This window comes from Syzygium oleosum, unplaced genomic scaffold (assembly GCF_021117445.2).
Source record: "Syzygium oleosum isolate NSW1041296 unplaced genomic scaffold, Sole_v2.1 Sole_v2.04, whole genome shotgun sequence".
In the NCBI taxonomy this organism is placed as follows: domain Eukaryota; kingdom Viridiplantae; phylum Streptophyta; class Magnoliopsida; order Myrtales; family Myrtaceae; genus Syzygium; species Syzygium oleosum.
Window position 1 is genome coordinate 3,282,508 of NW_026607488.1, and position 13,146 is coordinate 3,295,653.

Here is a 13,146-nt window from a genome sequence, read left to right on the forward strand (position 1 = left end):
TACTAAACAACCCCCGTGTTCAACCAAACCTCGGATTCCATCCCTTTATGTCGTGTTTGCTATCTTAATGTAGACACGTGTTTCGCCACATTAATTTTATATACAGCAACCAAGTACAGCTCAAAGAATATCTGACTTCCCCAACTCATTAAGCCATGGATCATGTGGAGAAAGTTTGATGTCTATATTGTCGTTTTCTATGTTTCCGGCTGGTCCAGAGCAAAAGGCAGGTGATGTGTAGCGTATGATGGTTTCACGTGTATGATTAGAATGAGTACGATCATCTAAAGAAGAGAGGCGCACAGACTGTGACTTAATTTCTTGGCATCATGTAGGTGTATTTTTTGGTTTCTGGCCGGTTTGGAGAGAGTGATATTACATAGGCTCTCATCTTGTTAGTTGAGAAATTTTTTTGAATGGAGGCTATGTTAAAGACCATTTTATGTATGCATTATCAACTAGTTTCCGAAAACTTTTTACGGAAAATCTCTAGAGCTGATGATTCAATTGGTTAGAGAGGTATTTCCAACTTGAAAATTGGAGGTCATCCGTTCAATTCTCACTAGTAGTGTGCAAAATCCTCTAGGTTAGGGCCACCTACACTAGTCAAAGATTTGAACTTGATCGGTTCACGAGACTTATTAGGTGTTGTAACATAAGATTTCAAGGGAAAAGCATTCGCAGTGTATAATTTCATTGCAAGACTAACATTTCTTACACGTTCCAATGCATCATATATTAGGATTAATTTCTTTTTGAGAAACATCGTAGAAACTAATGTTTGATGAAGTCACTTATTTCTCATTTCAAATTTTCCATTGTATAAAGGAACATATATAGTTGTGTTTATCAATCATAATTACATGTATTTTGCAATTTCGGAGTAAGAGGGCTAGCTACTTAACATTCGCCCCAATTGAAGTCCTGCTAGTAAAGCGAAAATCTTGAAATACTTCATCAAAGCCTTTGTAAACTCTCTAATTTTACAATGATGCTACCGCCGAGGCCCCGGCGACTTCCGCCGGCTCTTTCCGAGAAGATCAACAACAAACGAAAAGAAAAGAAAATAAATAATAAGTTTCTCGAAATAACATTATTTTGAGTGGAGTCCGACACATTAGATCATCAGCCATGTTACGTGGGATGGTTACCGCTGACTGGATCACTAGGTCAGCAATTTCCAATATAAATTGATCAGGTGGACTACATTGAAAAATCTTTAAAAGGATAGGTCCATATTGAACAATTTAATCGATATACATGCACATGCTCCCGGCAAAACAAAAGTTCTAATTAATTAATTTGTCCATAGTATTATTTTGGGGAAAGTGCCAAAAAAGTTCTAAACCTTTTGCATTGATGCCAATTTAGTCCTAAACCTTTTTTTGGTGCCAATTCAGTCCTAAACCTTTTGTATTGGTGCCAATTTAGTCCTAAACCTTTTTTTGGTGCCAATTCAGTCCTAAACCTTTTGCATTGGTTCTAATTCAGTCCTAAACCTTTTGTCTTTGTGTCAATTCAGTCCTTCTGACCAATTTTAGTCGGATTTTTCCGACGTGGATGCCGACCGGCCGGTCATTGGCGCTGACGTGGACAACTTTAATAATATTTTTTTCTTTTTTTTTTTCCCCTCCCTTCCTCCAGCCGGTTACCGGACTGGCGACAGGCCAGAGCCCAGAGGCCGGCGCTAGCAAGGGCAGCCTTGCGCTGGGCGAGGCCCGACCTCACCAGATCTGGCGAGGTCGTGCCTCACCCAGCCGCCGACGAGGCTCAACCTCGCCAGATCCGGCGAGGTCGGACCTCGTCCAGCTGCCGGCGAGGCTCGCCTTCGCCAACGACGGTGAAGGCGAGCTTCGCCATGGCCGGGCAAGGCCCGACCTCTCCAGATCCGGTGAGGTCGTGCCTCGCCCAGCCGCCGGTGAGGCTCGACCTCGCCAGCGACGGCGAGGGCGAGCCTCGCCGGCGGCTGGGCGAGGCCCGACCTCGCCGGATTTGGAGAGGTCGAGCCTCGCCGGCGCCGGCCTCTGGGCTCTGGCCGATCGCCAGTCCGGCGACCGGCTGGAGGACGGGAGGGGAAAAAAAAAGAAAAGAAAAGAAAAATAAAAATTCAAAAAAATATTAAAAAATTATTAAAATTGTCCACGTCAGCGCCGGTGACCGGCCGCTGGCCGGTCGGCGTCCACGTCAGCAAAATCCGGCCAAAATTGATCGGAAGGACTGAATTGGCACAAAGACAAAAGGTTTAGGATTGAATTGGCACCAATGCAAAATGTTTAGGACTGAATTGATACTAAAAAAAGGTTTATGACTAAATTGGCATAAATGCAAAAGGTTTAGGACTGAATTGGCATAAAAAAAAGGTTTAAGACTAAATTGGCACTAATGCAAAAAGTTTAGGACTTTTTTGGCACTTTTCCCTATTATTTTGGGTCGAGGAATGTCTATTAGTCAACTTATGCCCCCAAATTCAATGTAAAGATCTCCAGGTGTCTTCATTAATTGATGTCGGTCGGCAACCAATAATAAACTGCACGTTTTTCGTATTTTACAAAATTTTCATGAAGCTTGATCGGCGCCGTTTCCCACGGTGATCTGGAACAATTTTCCAATCTAGCAGATGACACACTGATCCGTGGATACGGAAAAAAGCATAAACAAAGACTTGAATTAACAAGTCGAATGTCTTATTCTGCCACTGATTTGAGCTCAGCTTAGAAATGAAGAAGCCAATACAACATCTCTATCTAGTGACATGCTTAGGGGTGAGCGAAAGGAATCGCTTGGATCGGGAATTGCCCGGACCTGACGGAACCAATTGATTCTGGCATTTCTCGGGGGCACCGGTCCGGTTCCCGATTTCAATTTTTTGGAACCAGTGATTTTGGGTCCGGTTCCCAATTCCATGTGTGCAACCATCCAGTCAGATCACACGGACTAGATCGATTATTTTTTTTTTAAAATTTCTTATAAATCTGTAAAAACTAAAATGCCCTAATCCATATTCCTTCACAAACCCTCACACTGCTCGCTCTTTCACAAATCTGAAAAAAAAAAAAAAGGTCTAATTGCTCGCTCCAAGCCCAAAACCCCTTCATCTCCCCACTAAATCTCCAGTCCTCATCTCCATGTCGTCCTTGGTCTTGGCTAATCCCTCAGCCAGCGCCGCCAGGCTCGACTGCGATAACAAGCCTGTCCGCGTGGCCTAGAGCTCCAGCCCCGACGACCCTGTTCGTCAACTCATCAGTGGGTTGAGGGGCTCCAGAGTGGAGGGATACGTCGCTTCTCCTCACTCTAGGGCTGTGGTTTCTGAGTTTGAATCGGTTTTAGGTCGACCGAGTAGTGGATGCTTTAAAGGTCGAGAGCTCGGCTTTGCGGTTGCTTTCTTCAATGTTTTAAGGATTGAGTACGGGTTTCGGCATTTGAGGTTCTCTTGGTTACTGGTCTCGCATGTTTTAGCTGGAAGGTGGGAGTTGGGGCGATTGTATTGGGTTCTTCAGCAAATGCTGGAAGAGGAAGGTGATTTTTGAGTAACCAGAATTTTCCCATGTTATAATCTTTGTTTGGTTCTCCTGAGTTGAGTGGTACTCTGAAAGTTTTGTTTAGCAAGATATAGGGGCAAGCAAAGTGAAATAGTGAGCTCCCAAATTCAACACAGAGGAAAAAGAAAAAAAAATATTGGTTCCATTGGCCCACTTGGGAATTGGAGTGGATCGGTCGGTTCGGTCTGGTCCGATTCCAAGACCAGATGGTCTGGTTCTCACTTCCAGAAACTAGAAACCGATCCCTCTAGTCTAGTTCTCAATTTCTAGGTGGGAATTGAATCGCTTAGGACCCAATTTCCCCTAGACATGCTGATGCAATATTAATTACTTAAAATAATGTGCTGTTATTTTCGACGGGTGTCTAAAATTGAAAACAAATGAGGATACTTGAATTGACAAGTGATATCTCGTCATCGTCATGTCATGTGGTGAAGTTATGTAACAAAAATTTATCCATAATGTGCCGTTTTTATTAATAAATTTTTGATATTTACCAACTCTTTCCGAAATTTACCGACACAGAAAGCATATTAATAGCGCAAAGCATATTATTATTATTATTTTTATATGGATGATTAAAACTAAAGGTCTCGTATATAAGCATGATCTAGGAAAACTGGAAAAAAAAGCATTTGGCAAGTTTCAAACACGCCTTTGTAAGCTTTTGAAAACAGCATTTACATCAGGAACCAAACAATAAATTGCGAGCATCTGATATTCAACTAAACCGTAGACGATCCAATAGTAGCCGTTTCCTTAGCTTCAATCATCATACAATTGCAAATGAAGAAGAAATAAATGATGGGATTAGCACCTTGAGATTATGTAACTCTTCCATTAATTTGCTTCATCAAATATTCAAAGTCTCAGATGGTCCACTCTAACGAGGATTCCATCATAGACATCCATGTATTCATACGAGAGTTCATTTCAGGTTGATCGTAGTCGTCCTCCACAAACTCTGCGAGAAAGGTCCATAGCATAGTTGCAGCGTGGCACATCGCTTTCGCTGACTTTGTTTATATGGCTTGCTTCAGTAAAAGCATCGATATGAAAAATCTCAAACTCACGAGCCTTGAGAAAGCATTGTCAAAGTCGATCTCTGGAATGTCTATATCTCCGATATCAAATCCATTATGAGTTCTGGACGATTTTCATCTATGGGTATGACATTTGTGTGGACATTGATCGGATGCGATCCAACTAGTTTTTTAAGGTCTTCATCTTCAGGTTTAGTGACATCCAGAGCGACTGCGATTATGGCTGGCTTCGTCTTGGTCGATTAACATTTCTCTCTTTCATGGCTTGCTTAGATTGCTTAGGGTCAGCTTGTCCCCTTCTGGCCATGTTCGAGTGCCAATAGTTTTTCATTTCATTGCCTGTTCGCCTGGAAGCCGGCCGGCAATCAATGACCACCTGCAAAAATTTCATCTTAATCGATCTGGATGCTATAGCGACCCCAGCAACGAAGATCATTAAATAAAATTATAGACAGTGTTTAAGCTTATTAATTATATATATCTTCAAGGCTTCCGCCAACACTACTCTCACGTGCAATTAAAGTTGAGTTTCCTAGTCTCAGAATGTGGTTGGAGTCATGTTCAATGAAAATGCAGCATCATTAACATAGATTGTTGCCCTCTTGATGCCGGGTCTCAAGTAATTCAAACGACGAAGCCTACAACTCTTCGCAGATCTCTGGAGCCATACCCAAAAGCATAGATCGATTAATTTATTTCCCAAGGTAGAAAAAAAAAAACCCAGAAAGATTTTGCCATGTTGTTGCCAATGAGAACAAGATCATATGCGTGTATGATCTCAGACCTGCTTCTTTCGCCACAATGCTCCACTTTTTATCACCATGGAGAGCGACGTAATGAATGAGTGTCTGGTCTTCTTGAAAGGCCCATGCTCCTTTCTTTATTCCTTGTTTGGTGAAAGAATGACCTTTGCCCATTTCTGGCAAAAGATGAAAAGGAACTGCACAAACTTCAGTCTGTTAAATTGATGGGTGTTGCAGGCTGTGGGTTATTGTTCATGCAAGTGGAATTTATAATCAATTATCGGGTCGGAAATAAACAATTTCTCTGCGTACTAAAGATGTACACATTAGTCTGATTTCTCAAAAGAGAGAAAAAAGAAACTATAACGTGCATTTTCGATTGCGTTTTCTATCGGGTGCATTGGCAGCCTAGAGATTCCTAATGGGCCACTTCGCACCAGTTTGCGATCTAGAAAAGTCGGTCATAGGCAAAGATCGATGGGTCAGAAGTGCGTGTGAACTTAGGCATCTGATATGGTCTCTCTCTTTTTTTCTTTTTTGTGAAACACACCATAATTTTTTATTAGCAAATTATGCAATTGAAAAACCTTTTTGTTAAATCAAAAGGGTGTTTGGAACTCTTTGAGCATCCAACCAATCCCGTTTGACAATCTCCTTATTCCGCGCATAAATCGAGTAATTATTAGAGACACATAGGTTTGTGCTCTTGAGAGTGGTTTCAAGAGAATGCGCAAGTGTGGTGATTCGAACTCAAATTTTGATTGAGTAAAAGCGAACTTACTTACACCTTATGCAATACCTTTAGATAAAATGATTGCAATATCATTTGTGCATACAAGGTCGCGAACAAAAGTGGAGTAGAGAGACCCCATTTTTATAACAAAAGTGGATATAAGGGTACACATGTATTTTAAGTTGTCATGTATTGCTAGCTAACACTCAGAAAAACCGAGTTTGGAGAACACTTCATAGGCATGTTACGAAATTGTAACGATCGTCAATTGTATAACTGACATTGCTGTAATAATTTCAGCTCAAATGATATTTAAATGCGGTCGAGACAACTTTCAATAAGTATAATCTATTTTTATCTTGACTCCAACTTCATAATGAGCTTCTAAAGCCAACTAAGCTCAATTTTCAATTAAGTATAATTTACTCTGTGGATGCGTGTGTGCCATCATATTGACACGTGTAGAAATATTAATTAGCGAAGTAGCTCCATCGGCGGGGTGGTCATTATTAGTATTTCTTTCGTATATGCTACGATCATCGGGAATAATAAATTCCTAATTTTTAAATGATGGGTGCTTTTCATATCCTAGTAACTTAACGATGATTACAACCTAAGATTGGAACTGGATGACCGAGGATCACGCTCAAAGTATTTTTTTTCTTGGCACAAGATGACGTATGATTTACATAATTTTTTTTGTTCAGCATGTAGTTTGTCGAAGATTTCTATTACAAAGATTGATCTAATAAATAACTTCTATGTTATGATAAGTGATCCGAGATGAATTTCGTGCAGTGTTGTCAAGGTGATTTTCCTGTCGAAAAAGTGGGGAAAAGTGCCAAAAAAGTCCTAAACCTTTTGCATTAGTGCCAATTTAGTCCTAAACCTTTTTTTGGTGCCAATTCAGTCCTAAACCTTTTGCATTGGTGCCAATTTAGTCCTAAACCTTTTTTTGGTGCCAATTAAGTCCTAAACCTTTTAAATTAGTGCCAATTCAGTCCTAAACCTTTTATTTTTGTGCCAATTTAGTCCTTAGATCAACTTTGACCGAATTTGCTGATGTGGCGCTGCCGGCCCGGCGCTAGCCGGTCCACGCCATGACGTGTGCTGACGTGGACAAATTAAATAATATTTTTAATATTTTTTTGAATTTTTTGAATTTTTTTCTTTCTTTTTTTTTTTTTCCACTTTTTTTGTTTGGTTTCTTCTTCATACCGGCGACCGGCCAGAGGCCAGTGGCCGGCGAGCTCGACCTCGCCGGCCACCGGGAGGGCGGCCTCGCCGGCGAGGCCGAGCCTCGCCTTGGTCGGGCGAGGCTCGAGCCCTCGCCGGAGGCCGTGGCGAGGGCGAGCCTCGCCATGGTGCTGGCGAGGCCCGACTCTCGCCGGATCCGGCGAGGCCTCGGGCCTCGCCCACCCGCCGGCGAGGCTCGACCTCGCCAGATCCGGCGAGGTCGGGCCTCGCCCGACCATGGCGAGGCTCGCCCTCGCCGCGGCCTCCGGCGAGGGCTCGAGCCTCGCCATGGTTGGTCAGGCTCGACCTCGCCAGATCCGGCGAGGTCGGGCCTCGCCCGACCATGGCGAGGCTCGCCTCGCCGCGGCCTCCCGGCGAGGGCTCGAGCCTCGCCCGACCATGGCGAGGCTCGGCCTCGCCGGCGAGGCCGCCCTCCCGGGGGCCGGCGAGGTCGAGCTCGCGGCCACCGGCTCGGCCGGTCGCCGGACCGGTGACCGGCCAATGAAGAAGAAACCAAAAAAAAAAAAGTGGAAAAAAAAAAAAAAAAGGAAAAAATAAAAATTCAAAAAATATTAAAATATTATTTAATTTGTCCACGTCGGCACGCCACGTCGGGCCGGTGATCGCCGCCGGCCTAAGCAAGCGTCCACGTACAGAATTCCGGTCAAAGTTGACCTAAGGACTAAATTGGCACAAAAATAAAAGGTTTAGGATCGAATTGGCACCAATTTAAAAGGTTTAGGACTTAATTGGCACTAAAAAAGGTTTAGGACTAAATTGGCACCAATGCAAAAGGTTTAGGACTGAATTGGCACCAAAAAAAGGTTTAGGACTAAATTGGCACTAATGCAAAAGGTTTAGGACTTTTTTGGCACTTTTCCCCGAAAAAGTGAGTGCTTCATTGTTGTTTGAAGCAAGAGGAACAATATGATCATGATTCTTGACCCACCACCACTCATAAATTATTAGGGTTTTCTCGTGTTGGACTTAGGGGTGTGCAAAAGAACCGGGACCCGCCCGGAACCGCCCAGAACCGGACCGGAACCGGTCCAGTTCCCAGTTCCAATTTTTTGGAAACCCGATCGTTTGGGCTGGTTCCGTGCCAGTGTGGAACCGCCCACCCGCCCACCCGGACTGCACGTAATATAATAATAATATATTTTATTTTTTAAAATTTTTAATTAAAAAAATCTGACCAAAAAAAAAAGAAAATTTGTTATCATGTCTGAAGCTCTTGTGTAGTTGGGATACCTTGGTCATTTTTCGCAATAATTAATGGGTACCCACTTGATTTATGGATGATGTGGTTAATATAATCGATCATAGTGTAGGAATTATATGAAAAGTTATGTTCTTTTCCTTTTGTTATGTTGATCCGATGTTGGTCCACAGATTTTTTTTTATTTGTCTAGGAAAACTTGTTGAGACCGGGTTCCATGGACCCGCCCAAGAACCGGACCGGACCGGCGGTTCGGTTCTCGGGCGGGTCCATGGAACCGACGGGCGGTTCTCGGTTCCAATTTTTGGAACCGGTCTTGTAGCGGGCGGTCCACGGTTTCGGGGTGGGAACCGCGCACCTGGACCATGCACACCCCTTGGACTAGTTTCTTGTTTGGCGTTATTGGCCACATCATCGCCGTGCACAGTTATCGTACTTCACTGGCAGATCTCTGTCACTTTTGCTTCTGCCAGTATATAAAGGCCATATGGATACTCTTCATTTCACTTGATAAAGTCACAAAGAGAGAGAGAGAGAGAGAGAGAGAGAGATGGGAAGGAGTCCATGTTGCTCAAAGGTGGGACTGAACAGAGGAGCATGGACTCCCTTGGAAGATAGAATTCTGACCGCTTATGTCAAAGCACATGGAGAAGGCCAATGGACGAATCTTCCCAAGAGAGCTGGTATTCTTATACCTTGCTTTTGTTTCTTCCACAACCCACTTTCCCATTTTCTCTCAATTTCATTGAATTAAAAAGTACATCTCCAGTTCATGTCTCATAAAGCTGAGAATTGCAGGTCTCAAGAGATGTGGCAAGAGCTGTAGACTGAGATGGCTAAACTATCTAAAACCAGACATCAAGAGGGGTAACATATCCCATGATGAAGAAGAACTCATTATCAGACTCCATAAGCTCCTTGGTAACAGGTCCTCCTCTCTCTGTCTCTCTCCCTCTCTCTCTCTCTCTCCCCGGGTGCTGGTGTCGTGTACATATCATGATCTTACAATCTAAATAATTCGACTTAACCGAAAGAATTATTAATGTTTTTGTGTAGATGGTCGCTGATCGCGGGTAGACTTCCGGGACGAACGGACAATGAAATCAAGAACTATTGGAACACCACTTTGGCGAAGAAAGCTATAGCTCAACCACCTCCTTTTCCATCCCAAGAATCACCTTCATCAAAGCCCAAAGCCAAAAGGATCTTGGCCACCAATGCCAATTCCAACATCGTCGGGCCCTCGAGTTTGCCATCGCCGCCGGCAATCACCACCAGACCCCAACCTGTACGAGCAAAGCCGACATGGTGCACCCTGCTTCTAGCCCAGGAGAAACTACATGAAAACAGTCCCCTGCTTAAATCAACGAGTGACATCCAGGATTCACAGATTTGTAAGGCTCGCCGTGAAGATTTTCCTCTTCAAGGTGCTAGCGAAATTCGTCTCTGCGACTTTGACCTTGATGATCATTTCCAAGCAGAGAAAGACCATTTTATGGGGAATATGCTCGAGACTATCGATAATACTGCACCTAGTGGCGAAGGAATTTTTTTAGAGAGTTGGACGGGGACTGTTTGTACAAAAGAGGACACATTAGATCTAGAGTCTACTGCATTTTTGCTTGATTTTGAGGAATGGCCGTGATGTTGTGTAACAGAGAATTTAATTTTGATTAGGCCTGCCTTTTTAGGTACCTAAATTAATCACTGCTCGGGCAAAGGCCCCTTAGAATTGGTGTGATTGGTTGGAGTGCGAAAGGATTTTCAACTCGAAAATTAGAGCTCACCCTTTCAAATCTCATTAACTGCGTGCAAACTGCTCTTGACCGACACTACCTACACAGGCCAAATTAAGGCCTCTTAACTATTATATAGGGTTTAAAGGTGTTTCATGAGTTACCACATAGTTAGGTCTTTAGTTGATTTTTGCTTAATATAGAAAACGGGGGACAAATAGAAGGTCAAATGAAAATGAATAAATTCATATTTATTACATTGATCGTACCGAGCTGCAAATTTTTTCGACCACAATATTAGCTTGACTAACGTTATGAGATAAACAACTATTGCTAAGTAGAAGCTGTCTTATCAATCCATAATTTTCACTAACAGCTTCTTTTTTAGAAAATACTAATGATTAATGACATAATGGAGATGACCAATATGGAATTTCATCAATAAATTGAAATGTTATATATAAAAAAATTAACAATCATGAAATGAATATCAGTTTTGCAAATTATTCAATTTTGCATCTTAGGGAATGAACTCATTGAGATTCGAATATCAGGACAGAAAAAACGCATGTCATTTGACAAGATTCGAATATTAAGACAGAAAAAACGCATGTCATTTGACAAGATTCGAACCAAAAACATCCAAATCGAACATTTGATTTCGTGCCTTCCGATGCATGAATGCTGTCGTCTCACGTGAGAAGAATACAAAATTGGACCACCGCCTTAGAATTTGCAATTATATGATCAAGTGTCGTCTTCCTTGAACTGTTGCGCTACTCACCCTCCATCGTACGATGTTGATAATGGGACCAAAACGTCTCTTATCTTAAAGAAAATATTCAATGGCTTGTAAGCGCCAGACTAATAGCTGATGTGGCGTGCATATTTTATTCTCGTCCACTAATAAATGGACAAATGGCTGCTGATGTGTATTAAAAAAATGATGTGGAATTTCTTTTTTTTTTCTTCTTCAACAACGCACTCCTTCTTCATCTGGGTTTCCATGGACAGCGGGCGGCCGGTATGGATGGCCGCTAGACGGCGGCACGACTTCTCGTCACAGATCTGAAGACGCGCAGGAGGGGTGGCCATGGACGGTGGCTCGTCCATAAATCGCGCGGAGGTCGGCCATGGACGAGCGTTTCGTCTTCCTCTGTTCGTCCACGAAAGAACTCCAGATCTGGAGCAATAGGTGGACGAACTTTAAATCTAGGGCCAAATGACTCAAGGCACCATCCATGGCCGCGAGAGAACACCAGATCTGAAGCCATGACTTGAGCAGGTTGGGTGGCCATGGACGGTGGCTCGTCCATAAAGCGTGCAGAGGTCGGCCATGGACGAGCGCTTCTTCTTCCTCTGTTCATTCACCAACGAAATCCAAATCTGGAGCAGTAGGCATCTTGAAAGACAAATCGAGAAAACCACACGCAGTTCACAGAACTTCATCGTCCATGGTTGCCGGTGACAAGCTCAACAACTTTGCCGCGGACGGTGGTGGCCACGGTGGGGCGGTGGCTCAAGGATGGTGGTGGCGGCGGCTTGGTGGTAGAGATAGCCAAGCCCAGCGGAGCGGAGGTTGAAGAAGCAGTGCTGAAGAAGGAAGAAAAAAAAGCATTTTTTTAATACACGTCAGCAACCATGTGTCGAGAGTAAAATATGCACGCCACATCAGCTATTGACGCGGCGCTTGCAAATCACTGAATATTTTCTATCATGGCAATTGTGCCGTACCCCTTTTAATAGTTTCAATCTAAAAATTTAAAATATATTTGTTCATATTGAAGCGATATAAAATATACTTTAAGCTTCCTCTATCTAGTATGTTTTCTATAAGAGCATGCAAAATATGCATGCCAGCCCTATGATCGAGTAGCCTTTTTTCGAATTATTACATATGCCGTGTTAGTAGATATATGTTGAGACATGGCTCCTAATTTTAGTTTGATTTGTGGATTTGCGATCACGTACGTGTCTCCATAGGTTATGCCCTAGAAATTTTGCACGCAAATTAGTAAAATTCACCTTTTTTATATGAAAGATTGAGAGATTCGGGGAAAAGATAAAGCGAATTAAAATAAAATTTCGTCGACTGGAATTGAAGAAATTCAATGATTTTATCTTTCCTGGACGTAGAAGTCAAACTATGGTTTCAATTTCAAAGATCCTATCTGAATTTCAGATTTGCTTATATTTTGTTCATCCCCCAACTACAAAACAGGACTTTTCTGCTTAAGCGCATCCCGTTCCATCATGCATATCGGAACTAATCTAACTTTTAGTTTTCCACGCACGATTTCCAAATCATATCTAGATTTTTTGCCAATTGTTCATGGGCTAATTCTCAAAAAAAGCACCAACTTTATCTTGAGTGATAATTCTGATCCCAACATTTTTTTGTTCTATAAAAAAAATCACCAACTTTTACTCGAGTCTTAAATTTAGCTCCCGTGATGTAAAATTTTCAAATTATTCGGACCAGATTTTGAACTTAAGTGAAAGTTTATAATTTTTTAGGGGGCCCAGATTTGAGACTTGAGTAGAAGTTAGTGATTTTTTATAAGACTCCAGCCAGAATTGTCACGGAAGGCAAAGTTTGTGTGTGTGTGTGTTTTTTTTTTTTGAATTAGGCCCTTGTTCATTGGCTAAGCATTTAATATCGGAGAATTGGTATGATGTTCGACAGTTAATATATTTTAGTTTGCTCATAATATATTAATTTAAATTTTTGAATGAAAACGTATTTAATTCGGTATATTGATGAACTCGAATTTAGACTTTTTCATTGGGGATTTCTCCATGTGAAGATATCTTACGAGTCCTAACAAGTGTATCACCGGCCATGGCTGGTCGGTGGGCCTTAATCTGTTTCGTTGTTCCTTAAATATTTTAAGGAA

General features: G+C 42.4%; 1 protein-coding gene across 1 annotated transcript; it reads left to right on the forward strand.

Annotated features, from left to right (window-relative positions):
- The first annotated feature begins 9,018 nt into the window (after nucleotides 1-9,018).
- LOC115665306 (transcription factor MYB123-like) lies at nucleotides 9,019-10,220 on the forward strand. Its single transcript, XM_030587180.2, has 3 exons — nucleotides 9,019-9,196; nucleotides 9,312-9,441; nucleotides 9,570-10,220. The coding sequence occupies exons 1-3, from the start codon at nucleotides 9,064-9,066 to the stop codon at nucleotides 10,156-10,158; spliced, it is 852 nt and encodes a 283-aa protein (XP_030443040.1). The 5' UTR covers nucleotides 9,019-9,063; the 3' UTR covers nucleotides 10,159-10,220.
- The last annotated feature ends 2,926 nt before the right edge of the window (nucleotides 10,221-13,146 follow it).

Coding starts and splice junctions, on each gene's coding strand:
- LOC115665306 (XM_030587180.2), top strand. CDS start 9,064: ATGGGAAGGAGTCCATGTTGCTCAAAGGTGGGACTGAACAGAGGAGCA. Junction 9,197..9,311: donor GAATCTTCCCAAGAGAGCTG/GTATTCTTATAC, acceptor TGAGAATTGCAG/GTCTCAAGAGATGTGGCAAG. Junction 9,442..9,569: donor CATAAGCTCCTTGGTAACAG/GTCCTCCTCTCT, acceptor GTTTTTGTGTAG/ATGGTCGCTGATCGCGGGTA.